The sequence below is a fragment of the Peromyscus leucopus genome, chromosome 14, assembly GCF_004664715.2.
Source record: "Peromyscus leucopus breed LL Stock chromosome 14, UCI_PerLeu_2.1, whole genome shotgun sequence".
NCBI lineage: Eukaryota > Metazoa > Chordata > Mammalia > Rodentia > Cricetidae > Peromyscus > Peromyscus leucopus.
Window position 1 is genome coordinate 65,128,814 of NC_051075.1, and position 12,432 is coordinate 65,141,245.

Here is a 12,432-nt window from a genome sequence, read left to right on the forward strand (position 1 = left end):
GAGACAGGGTTTCTCTATGCATCCCTGGAGGTCCTGGAATTTGCTCTGTAGATAAGGCTGGCCTCAAACTCAGAGATCTGCCTACCTCTAACTCCTGAGTGCTGGGATTAAAGGAGTATGCCACTAAAGCCAGACATATTTTTATGATTCTTAAAGACATATGAAGAAACTTTCAAAAGCCTTCACATTCCTGATATACCCTAGGTAACTCGAGATGAAAATTCTCAGGTGTATCACAAGATCACATTTTTCCATCTACCAACACAGACTTGGCATATCCTGACAAGAGCCTAAAAATAAGTTAGAATTTTCCATTCTAAATTAATTTCATACTTAAAAAATAGTATTCTTGCCATCGTTTCTAATCAAAGTTTATTGGGATACAGCTTAACAATTATGTCTAACTTTTCTTTTCTCCAATGTAGGATGTTCTAGAAACTAATTTCATTTCCTGTTAAACCACTTACAGATTCACCTTGTTAAAGTACTGCATTAGCCTTTAAAAAAAATAATCATCTATATCACTCACAAACAAATTTTCAAATTTCATGAGTATCTATTTGCCTGGCCAATCACATCAGTTGCTTTTAGCAATCACTGTTTTCTATTCTCAGAGGGCTGCTAGAAGAGAAAATGTTTCCATAATCAAATACCACACATCTAACCCTATTTGTCCCCTGGAAGGAAGAGGATTTCACAAAGGTAGCTATCTTGACCTACTCATATCCCCACCCATTTTTGCCATTAAGCCACAGTATTCACCACAACCACTCTATTACCTCTGGGTTTTTTTTTTTTCCCATGAACCAAATCACCCCAAATTGGTCCACAGTATCCTCTCCATTCTCACATATCCAAATGACTCACACTACCTTATGCAAGCCTATCTAGAAGTGCTTATCTATGCTTCTGTTGCATCCATGTTGTAATGTGTGGTCCTCTCTTTCATGGCAGGATGCTCCTTTCTAGGTGATAGTCAGGGCCTGTGTAGATGCCCCCACAGTCACTGTACAGTAGGAATATAATGGATAGATGTGTTGGCAGGACAAATAAATGAATGGACTAAATAGTTGTCACCTATCATACTGAGTACAGCGTAACTATCAGAGTCTGTAAAGATGAATCGGTAGGTGAGAGTGCTTGCTGCACAGCATGAGGACCTGAGTTGGGATCTCAGTGCTGTGTCGAATAGCTATGTGCATGCCTGTAATACCAACAGAGTGGGGCGAGCTGAGGCAGGAGGATTGCTGGAGCTTGCTAGCCACTGATCTACTTCCAGGGTCAGCAAGAGACCCTGTCTCAAAGGAACAGGGAAGAGAGAAAAACAAAGCAGGACACTTGACACCCATCTCTGGCTTCCAAAAGTATGGACACAGGTGACACACCTGCACTGCGCACACGTGTGCGCACACCACTCACACACACGCACATATACAGGAAAAGAAAAAGGCACACATGTAACTATACATGTATAATTAAGGTACAAAGAAAAAATGAGTTAAGAAAATTACACCACAATAAATGATCCAAACATCATTTAGAGTACTGAAGGGATCCTTTTGTTTGGACTCAGATAATGTAAGCCTTCTCATTAAGCAGCTGCTTCCTCATTGGTTTATGACAAAATACAAGGGCAATTTCCTGTCCCCGCAACACTACTGGTTTCTCTTCTTGATACAAGCAGATTTGCCAGCCTCCTCCGTCGAGGGCAGCATCACTCCCGAAATGGGTGAGTATGAGAGTCAAGATCAGAACAAGAGTTCAAAGTAGAGAGAGGACTTTGGCATAATGATCAGCAGTGTTTGTAACATTTCATCTGGTTTGGGTTTTGTGAGTGTAAGACCAGGTTTTGTAAGCAAGGTGGAAATGAGGAAGACACACGGTTTCCTCTACTTTGAGTGGTGGTAAGAGGATATCAGAACTCAAACTTAGAACTAGTCAGGTGAAGAGATGGGTATAGCAAAGGAGAGTGTGTGTGCTCAGCTTTCTCTTCGGGACACAGCGTATTGCGAAACTGATGGTTTAGGAAGAGTCTCTGCCAGCCTGGATGGTATCGCTGCCTGCTACTAGTTCCTCACCAGTACAATGCTCCAGGAATCGCTTTAGATTCATCAGAAATCATGTGAGGTTAGAAATTTATTGTTTCCAGTGTCAATAAACGTCAGTGGTAACTAGTTGTTAATTATGTCTCATAGTGCCAGAGACGTGTGGAGACCCATTAGTAGCAAGCCCGCTTACAGGCGAAAGCAAGTGTCTCTGTAGTGTGATATGAGAACAGTTTGCTTTTAGCTATTGTCATAGGTTACTTATATTACTTTTAGAGCTGTGCTGTAGATTGCCTTGCGGACACTTCACAAAGTTTAAAATTAGATCACCCATCTTTTCAGTGAGGGTGGCAAAAAATGATTTCCTCAAAATTTCATTAAAGCAGCCTAAATAATATTTGGAAAGATAGAGAAAGAATGTGTTTTGTTTACCCCATTGATTTGTAGACGCATTTCCATTGAATGAGCAAGGGCTGTCTTCAATGCTTGGCATGGTTCGCACCAGGTCCCTAGGCTACCCGGTGATGTTCTTGCAGCAGGAGGGAGAGCAGTTCATTGCTGACATTAACAGATGGTGAAAGCTTTCTATGTGCTAGGTTCTTGGCCTCACAGGCAACCCAACGGCATGAGCACTAACTTATGTGGGAGGAAACCAACTTGGAAGACCCACAGTTCTTTGAGCTTTCAGAACCTTTAAAAAGGCAACCACAAGCTTCTGCTGCCTCTGTTATTCAACAGACAAGATACTATCTGCTTCATCAAGCCATCCCGGCTAGTGGTTGCTCCCAGCAAGGCAGGAAGTACTTTTATAGCTAAAGAAATTCATTCTGTTGAGAACTCTAAAACCTCCCTAAAATAATTTTCTTATGCTTTTGTAGAGAAAAACATATATTTAGTAACACAAAAAAGAGCGCCCCCCCCCCACCTTCTATCCTTGGTTGTGGTCTCAAGAGAGGAGACTTTTATAGTTTAGGTGTTTTCCCTCAGATGTGTAAGCCTACCCAAGGGTGTGATGCTGACATTCATGAGAGCCCATCCTTAGCAAGCTATGCGGTCCTTCATGTGGTTCAAATCATAGAGCACCATTTTCTGTCTTCACCAAGAGCTTTTCAAGAGTTCTTCAAGAAGTGAGGAGTAAATTTTCCAAGCGGTAGTTACCCGCAAATGTCTAGGTTTTGCTCCAGCTCTTGCAATTTAATTCATTGGGAATATAATTATAGGATGGCATCCATTTTCTTGGAATATAGAAACATGGATATTTCATCTGGTTTCAGGGATTGCTGCTGATAAGTCATCTGTCAGTCTGAAAGGTAACCTTTGTACATAAGCCATCTCCCTTCTCTGGCTCTTTTCTCCCCCTCAGACTTGGTCTCTTCAGTTTGATCACAGTGTGTCTAAGTATCGATGTTCCACTTTGTTCCATCTAACACTTCTTACTAAGCTTCACAGGTCAGGGAAATTCGTACCCGTCGTTAATTCTAGAAATCAATCAGCGGTTATATTTGTGAACATTGCTTTTCACTGATCTCCCTTTTCTTCCTTTCTGGATCTCGAGTTACATATGTACTGATCTTTTCAGTTTACTCTCCGTGGATCTTTGCTCTTTTCCAGTTTCTTTTACACTGATAATTTTTGTCTGATTTCTTTAGTTTTATGTACTATTGTTCTCTTCTAAGTAATTTCCACTGTTACATTTTTATTTCAATAAAATCTATTCTAATTTTAAAAGAAAATCTGGCTATTTGATTTTTAACATTCTCTCTCTCCTCCATTCTTCTTTCTTCCTTTTTTGAGTCAGAGTTTCATTCTATAACTCAAGCTGCTTGTAAATTCACAATCATCACCCAAGTCACAGCTTCCCAAACACTGAAATTATGGAGTGAGCTATCATCCTCAGTTGCTATTTTTCTTTCTTTTCATTCATCATGTGTTCCGATTCCATCTTTTGTTTCTTTAAACTGATTAAAAACATATTTTGTGTTACATGTGTATTTGTTAATTTCTTCTAGGCATCTAGAACTTACTTTTTGTTTAGTAAACCCTTACCTTCTGTGAATCTTTCCATGACTGTTTAAATTATTTTTTTATTGATTTTTATCAATTTTCATGTAAGAAAAAAGAAGTCAATTGATTTCTCAGGAAGGCTTATATGGATCATTTCCATGTGAAAAACGTTGTAAAGATGCTTTTTATCCCCAATCGCCACAGCAGTTTGATTCCACTGTTACACCTTTTATTGAGAATATTATATTCGTACAGACAGATGCATATATCCTAAGCATACAGCTCAATCAATTTTTACAAACCGAACATCTTCAAATCAAGTGTACAGCTTGACAATTTTACTAACTAGTAATGCTCAGTCAACCAGTACACATATCAAGAAACAGAATACTATCAAATTCTCAGAAGTCTCTTCCCATCCTCTTTCAGCTTTACCTGACCCTGCCACAGGCAACCACTGTCCTGACTCTTACCAGCATAGGTTAACTTCGGCTGGCTTTTTAATTTTTTTTTTTTGTTTTGTTTTTGCTTTTTTGTTTTGTTTTGTTTTGTTTTTCGAGACAGGGTTTCTCTGTGTAGCTTTGTGCCTTTCCTGGAACTCACTTTGTAGACCAGGCTGGCCTCGAACTCACAGAGATCCACCTGCCTCTGCCTCCCGAGTGCTGGGATTAAAGGCGTGCGCCACCACCGCCCGGCCTTCGGCTGGCTTTTATCAGATAATCAGACATGTCCTCCATTGTGTTGTTCTTGTCCACCAGCATCATGTTATTAAGCCTCACCTTATTATTTCATGTAGGACAAAATGGAAACATCATTAATGTATAGATGTTGTTGTTGATGATGATGATGATGATATATTACTTGCGGTATCTAGTCTACTGCTAATGGGTATTCTAGTTAGTGTATATTGCAAACAGTGCTCCTGCAAACATTATGATCTTAGTGCTTGCTGCTTAGCGAAGGTGTGTGTATTCATTTAGCAACAACATTGCCAACTCATGTTACATATTAAAGTTTTCCAGCCTAGGGGATGTATGAACTCAGGTACTCTACATCACCACTGGCACTTGGTATTTTCTGCCTTGCATGTTATTCTGGTGAAGTGTGTTAGTGGTGTCTCACTGAGTGGTGTCTCATGTCAACCCGTATTTCCCTAGTGGCTAATGAAATTGAGCCATGTAAGTAGGTCACATGAACTAAGCTAACGGTGCAGACTCAGATCCTTTCCAAGTGAGGATCTGCTATATACTATGAACACCCAGAAGAAGATTGTTTTCTTTAGCTCCTCACATAAACCAAACCAGAGGAAGGAAACTGCCAGCTTTTCTCTGTTGTCTGCAAATGTCTCTGGGACCTGTTAGTCTCTTTTCTTTTCTGGTTTGTCCTCTCCCAGTAGCCAGAGCCTCTTAGGTCTCAGTGTGTGTGATGGCAATGGAGCCCTTTCTGCCTTCATGGTATGAATTTTTGCCTCCTTTCTCTGATCCAGGGGCTCCAGTTGCCTCTTCCACCCACATCCACCTCCAGCATAGCAACAGTTTCTTGTTCACCCTCTTCCCCTCAGCTCTGCTTTCGGTTTTCCATCACAAATATTTTGCTATTGCTTTAACAGGCTGCTCTGCATGTTTTATTCATATCTTTAGGTGTGATAAAAACCAGAAGGTCTTGGGAGTTTTACTTTTCCCATTTAAGAGTGAGACACATCCTGGATGTGCTTTATTTCTGTACCAGAATCGTGCCTTGTGGTAGCAGATCCTTTTGTGCCTAGAACTCATCTATACTTGGCAAGAGAATGGCACTGGTGGCTGGAATATTCTTACTGCAAACCGTCATGTAAACCATCCAATATACCAAGTGCTCCCACCAGCAAAGGAACTGGGAGCACTTCTCTACGACATCATCACTATACAAAGGAACAAATCTCACAGCTGGATAGCTCTGAGGGTAGAAGTTGATAATCACAATGTTTTCCCAGAATGGAGGTGGTTCTGTCTCCTCAGTTATGGAATATAAGTGAGACACAGTGAGCTACATCCCATGAAAAACAAAAAACAAACTAGAGGGAGGGAAGGCTGTCTAACTGTATATTAAAGTTCAATAAGCTATATTTTAAATTCCACTTTATCATTTGTTATGGAAATATTGTCTTAATAATGTGATTTTGAAGTGCCTTATACTGATATTGTATATTAAGTTGAAACTTACAAATCACGTGACCATGTAGTTTACGTACACTTCAAAGCAATACAATAAAGTAGCACATTTCTTATCACAATCAAATAGCTGACTTTTCAATTTTTAGCCACCAAATGGCTTTAATGGTTTAACAAACTTTGGTTATGGTTGTTAGGCATTATCTTGTGAGAAATATAGTTCTCTATAAGCTAGCATCCTTTGAGCAATTCTTATTTCAAATAGGCAATATGTCTCAGTTTGATTTTATTTACTAAAGTTCATTGTTTTATTAAATACTATTTTTGTCATTTAAAATATTTGATATCTTCAATAAATGAAAGATGGCTGCTTCAAAATCATGTTAGTGATGATGTTATATATCTTATAAACATCTAACCTATTTTAGTTCATCTTTCATTACAGAAACAGGACACTTTTAAGAGGATGCCAAAGTATATGAAAATAAAACCTGTGTACTCGTATTTGCACCAATCTCCAATCTCCTGTGAGATTCAAAAGGACAAACTGAGAGGCTTTGACCTTTCAAGAAAACTAAACAGCCCATGATATTGAGCACGAAGACTCCTGATGGTTAAATTCAGTTCAATGCTTTCAGTCACCTCCAGGAGCCTGGATTCTGACTTCTAGTGGTGAGAGTCCATGTAAAAACTTCATCTATAACTGCTCTCTAAATGCATTAATGAGTTGATTAGAACTTCAAAAACCAAGGACAATCTAAAAGAAACAAAAAACAACAACAACAACAAACTCCTAGCCAAATAAATAAATAAATAAATAAAAGACTTTAACATTGAAAACTTAAACAAGGCAAGGCTTCTTTTCATGTTTACAGCCCAAGAAGTAATGTAATTACCACTATAAAAAAATGACAATGAACAGCACGTGTGTTGAAGAACAGCATGATCTAGATCACTACTTGTTCCCAGTGGTCTACATATTTGTATTTATAGTCAGCGTCCCCGCCAATGTTGGGTCGTTATGTGTATCCTTTCTGCAAGCAAAGAAAGAAAACGAGCTAGGAATTTACCTCTTCAGTTTGTCACTGTCAGATCTGCTGTATGCACTGACTCTGCCCCTGTGGATCAATTACACTTGGAATAAAGACAACTGGACCTTCTCTCCCGCCTTGTGCAAAGGCAGCGTTTTCTTCACGTACATGAACTTTTACAGCAGCACGGCATTCCTCACCTGCATTGCCCTGGACCGCTATTTAGCCGTCGTCTACCCGTTGAAGTTTTCTTTTCTAAGGACGAGAAGATTTGCGTTCATGACCAGCCTGTCTATCTGGATACTAGAGTCCTTCTTTAACTCTATGCTTCTCTGGGAAGATGAAACAAGTGTTGAATACTGTGATTCGGAGAAGTCTAACTTCACTCTGTGTTATGACAAATACCCTCTGGAGAACTGGCAGATCAACCTCAACCTGTTTCGGACGTGCCTGGGCTACGCAGTGCCTTTGATCACCATCATGATCTGCAACCATAAAGTATACCAAGCTGTGCGGCACAACCAAGCCACAGAAAACAGCGAGAAGAGAAGGATCATAAAGTTGCTGGCTAGCATCACGTTGACTTTCGTCCTATGCTTTACCCCCTTCCACGTGATGGTGCTCATCCGCTGCATCTTGGAGCGCAATATGAACTTCAATGACAAGTCTGGAAAGCAGACTTTTACGGTGTACAGAATCACAGTGGCACTGACGAGTCTAAACTGTGTCGCTGATCCAATTCTGTACTGTTTTGTGACTGAGACAGGGAGAGCTGATATGTGGAACATATTAAAATTGTGTACTAGGAAACACAATAGATCACAAGGACAAAAAAGGAACATACTTTCTGTGTCCACAAGAGATACCATAGAATTACAGATTATAGAGTAGAAGATAGAGGCAGGTTAAATTACATGGTATTATATAATAAAAATTATATTTTCAAAGGAAATCTGGCATAGGAGGGCCAAGCATTCTGAGTGAATACTTTATCCTACCCCAGTGGATATATTTTAAAGGTACATTGTACAACTACCTACATTGATTTTCATAAAATAAGGTATGAAGATGTATTATTTTATAATGACTTGGGGTCATCCTTGTTGGTAGAAATTCTTTGTCTATAACCCCTAAGAGGCATGTAGGAGTGTTAGTCTTTAAATCAGTGGCCATTATGTCTGATGGTCATGGTTTGGTTGTTGTCTTTGGATTTTCAGACCGTCGACCACCAGTTCTCTCATCGCTATAAACTTGTCTCTAACAAATGCAGCTACTAAATACTATTTCTAATCCATTCATTAACAATATTGAAGCCATTCCATGTACTGGGATTTCCCCCTAAGTACTGGGGTTGTGAAAGAAATGTTCTCATGAAACTTCATGAAGTTTACATCGATTGGGGAACCTAGTCACCAAGTTAAATGAAGTAAAAGAAAATGGACTTTGTATTTTGGTCTTGGTGTCTTTACATTTATAACTGAATACATGATAGTTAGAACTGATGTAAGTTTCCATCCAGACAGATATTTATAGGTAATCTTTCACCCACCCATAGGCTTTCCTTTTGACTTAGAATATGTAAAGAATCTTGATATGGTATATCCTTTCAAATCGTCATTGTGGAATTTACCCTGCCTAGTGTTAGCTGGGCACTAATATTGGGCATTTGTTTTAACCAAAGAATTTTTGAAGGTTTTTTTTTCTACCCTACTTTTCCCTTTGCTCTTCTCTTTCCTATATATTCTTCCTCCTCATGCAGAAATGATCAGTTAGAAAGTGTCCTGACACCACTTTGGAGCTATGCATCATGAAACAAAAGCTTGATCATCACGAGAACCACTGTGCTCACAGCAGGATGTGAGCATATATGGCAGTAGTTTCCCACTGATCTCCCATGATGATGTGTGCGCACAGTAGAAAGCTACATTGCCTTTGTGCCATATACCCAGGCACTGTTCATTGCATTTTTCTGCTCAAAATGCTTTCATAGAGTTAATACATTCTGTCTGCACTCCAAGACACATATATGCTTAAAGACTAAAGATACAGTATTCAAAAGAAGAGTAGCTAAAATCATTTGAGCTGCTTGGTTAATTCTCGGTAAGTTATTGGTGGCCTGTAAAAAAATGCATTTAAAGGTAAAAAGTCCAGATGTAACATTTTGGCCACATATGAAAACTCATATGTAGATTGGGTGATTTCAAGATCACGAAGATCCAGACCTTGAACCCGGAATCCTGACTTGATTTCCAGACTTGACTTGGCCCTTTATGATATTTTAAAAATACTTTTAAAAAATGATTTCTTTCTTTATGCGTGAAAAATTAATAGAGTTGTTGAGGTTAGGTCAAAGGGGGGAATGAGAGGTTTATCACTAATTTATACCTCTGGAAGTATAATTCTGATAGTAATTATACTGATCAGTTTTAGATGTGTGTTTGTGTGTGTGTGTGTGTGTGTGTGTGTGTGTGTGTGTGTATACTTGCTTGGGATTTTTCTTTAGTCAGTTATTGGAAGAGACACAACAAATACAAACTTACACAACCACTGTCAAGAACATAAGATAATTAACACTAAAATGTTGATTTATCAGGTTGTAGAGTTAATTTACCTAAAGTCAGGCTGTCGAAACCTGCTAGCAACCTGTGAGCAGGGGCGGTGAAGTCAGGAGGTTTCTCATATGATTTAGAACAGACAGCACTCTAGACATGACTGAAGGCAATCAGCATCGGAAAGTTAACCCTCGGATCTTTAAAAAGACTTCCAGAGTTCCTCATTAAGATTTCCCCCATTAATCTGAAAGTCTTTCTGGGAGGGCAAAGAACTTCTAGCTGTAGTGACCTGGTACTTTTTGATAAAGCACCTAGGTTGGAAAGCCAATTCTTCCACTGACCAGTTGTTGGAAAATTTGCATGATTTCCCCAAAGCTTGTTTTCTACAAAATGCAGAAACAGCAGCTCCTGCTCTTAAGGCTTCTTTATTTTAATCTTAGGTGTGTGGGTGTTTTGCCAGCAGGTATGTCTGTATTCCATGATGGCATCTGTTTTCACCAGGCAGGCAGGAGAAAGGGGTACTGCTGTGAGCTGGTAGTTAAACCTGTTCTCTCAGAACTGTGGACAGCTACCTAAGAAGTAGAAGTGTCTTCATAGAACCCTAGGAGTAGATTATAGCCATGAGAACCAGTTAGAGCTGGCTCAGGACATAGCTATTATACTCTCCAGATGGTCAAACACTGGCATTCAGGCAATTCAAGGTCCTTCATGTTTTCTGGTTCTTTGGAAAATTCTCAATAGTGCCAGTTCCTGGGCATTCCCCACACCGAGGAGACATACAGAAGGTGTACACATAGGTAGATATCCATTTTAATTTATTTGCATATGCGACTTTTGTTTTGTTTTCTTATTCAAAATGAGATTTTTTTTAAAACAAAATGTACGTTTTTTAGAAAACCAGAGAACAGACTACCTGCAGGTGGGTTTCTTTGTTTTGTTTTGTTTGGGGTTTTTATTGTTATTGTTGGTTTGTTTTTTAACCACACTTTCCCTGTCTTATTTGGGAAATCTTTATGGAAGAAAGGAATTGTAAAATACATAGCAATTAACTCCTTGTTTTGTACAAGTTATAAACGTTATCTCCCTGAGAACATCTGTAGCATTTTTTTTTTTAAGTCCAAAGTGATGCATTTGTATTCCTTTTCTCTCTGGATAAGTTAACAAAAGTCTTCCAAGGACGTTGGGTGTCCATCCTTTAGAGTAATGATAAGTAAAGTCACTACTCTCCAGTTACCTCTGTTGACTTCGTTAAGCTGATTTATTTATTTTTCAGTTAGGTGAGTTTGATTTCAAAATACAACCTGTGATACAGAGCACATGGGCACCTTTTTATCTTTCTCTATCATCTCTCTCATTCTGGGTGCTTCTTTTCAACCAATCCCACACTCATCATTCTTTTAACCATGCTCAGGGCCCTGTTCTCTCCTACCTCAACCCATCCCGGTTGCTGTGGTAACAGTTGCTACTGTAGCACTGCTGACCCAAGAAAGCTTTGTGATAGGAGACTGTAGACTTGTCTCTGTCTTGTGGAACCCGTTAGGAAATCAAAAGAATCCCTGAAACATAGACAGGAAGACAAACGCACAGACATAACCAACAAGCTTGGTCCATCTCATGAAAACAGACAGAAAAAAAAAATCCCTGTAAGCCTTTTAGCATGAGCTTATGTGTTTTTGTATAATGTCTAATACCAACTAACATAACACATGTTATTTTTTTAACATCTAAAGTAATATGCCATTTGAATTCATTTGATTTTCTTGTTTAGCAATCAGCAGGTGAGGGAAACATTTGTAATGTTCTCCTTCCCTCTTACTTCTTTATTTTTTCCTCACTGAAATTGTCTGTCAGGGATTTTTTGTTTGTTGGTTTCTCCCCATACTTTATTTTCTATGCAACACATTAAACAAAATTAAAATATGCAATGTATACATTAGGATGTTTTTAGCCATAGAGGTTTTTTTCCCCTCAAGACACAAGATTTTATTTTGTAACATGTCCATTTACCACATTCTCTTTTTATTTATTCTTCTCAAATACAATACACCCTGACCACCCCTCCCCTCCCTCCACTTCCCCCAGCTCTCCCCACCTCCACTTTCCCCTAGATGAGGGGATTATTTAAAAAAATTTTCATCTGTATATTTCCTGGAAAATTTAGTCCTATGTAAATTGTTTATTTACACCTCCTAGGTAGACACCTCGGGAAGGAAGCATCAGTGTTTTATGCATAGGAAAGCCAGCTGTATTTTCAAAGTATTCTTTCTTCCTAGAATAAAACCCAATTCATTTTAAGTTTTAAAAAAATGACATTTAAGCACTGTAATCTCATTGTTTTGGGTACTCTTTTTAAATTAAAGATGGAGCACATATATATGCTCTGTAGTATTAATTACATTAGATGATTGCACCATATCTTAAGAAATACCTAGAAATCAAAAAAGCAGGTCAGATATTGGGTGAGGTAGATACGATATGGCCGTTAAGGTTTTTCTTCTCTCTGAAAAGTCTGATTCTTAGTACATTTGTTGATGAGTGGTGGTAATCCTGTTGGTGACCACTAGGGGTCAATCATGTACTACCACGGAATTCTGCAGGTCGGTGTTCTCTATCACTCACAAACAAGCCTGACCTATGATGTATTTTCTTA

At 38.8% G+C, this 12,432-nt stretch overlaps 1 protein-coding gene across 2 annotated transcripts; it reads left to right on the forward strand.

Moving 5' to 3' along the window:
• The first annotated feature begins 1,640 nt into the window (after positions 1–1,640).
• Gpr65 (G protein-coupled receptor 65) lies at positions 1,641–8,671 on the forward strand. 2 transcript variants are annotated; one of them, XM_037210764.1, is made up of 3 exons: positions 1,659–1,729; positions 3,320–3,355; positions 6,645–8,671. In XM_037210764.1, exon 3 carries the CDS (start codon positions 7,108–7,110, stop codon positions 8,119–8,121), a length of 1,014 nt encoding a protein of 337 aa, XP_037066659.1. In that variant the 5' UTR covers positions 1,659–1,729; positions 3,320–3,355; positions 6,645–7,107; the 3' UTR covers positions 8,122–8,671. The 2 variants fall into 2 exon arrangements, with proteins under 2 accessions (XP_028733584.1, XP_037066659.1); XM_028877751.2 differs by lacking the exon at positions 3,320–3,355 and having other exon boundaries at positions 1,641–1,729.
• Positions 8,672–12,432: the final 3,761 nt, after the last annotated feature.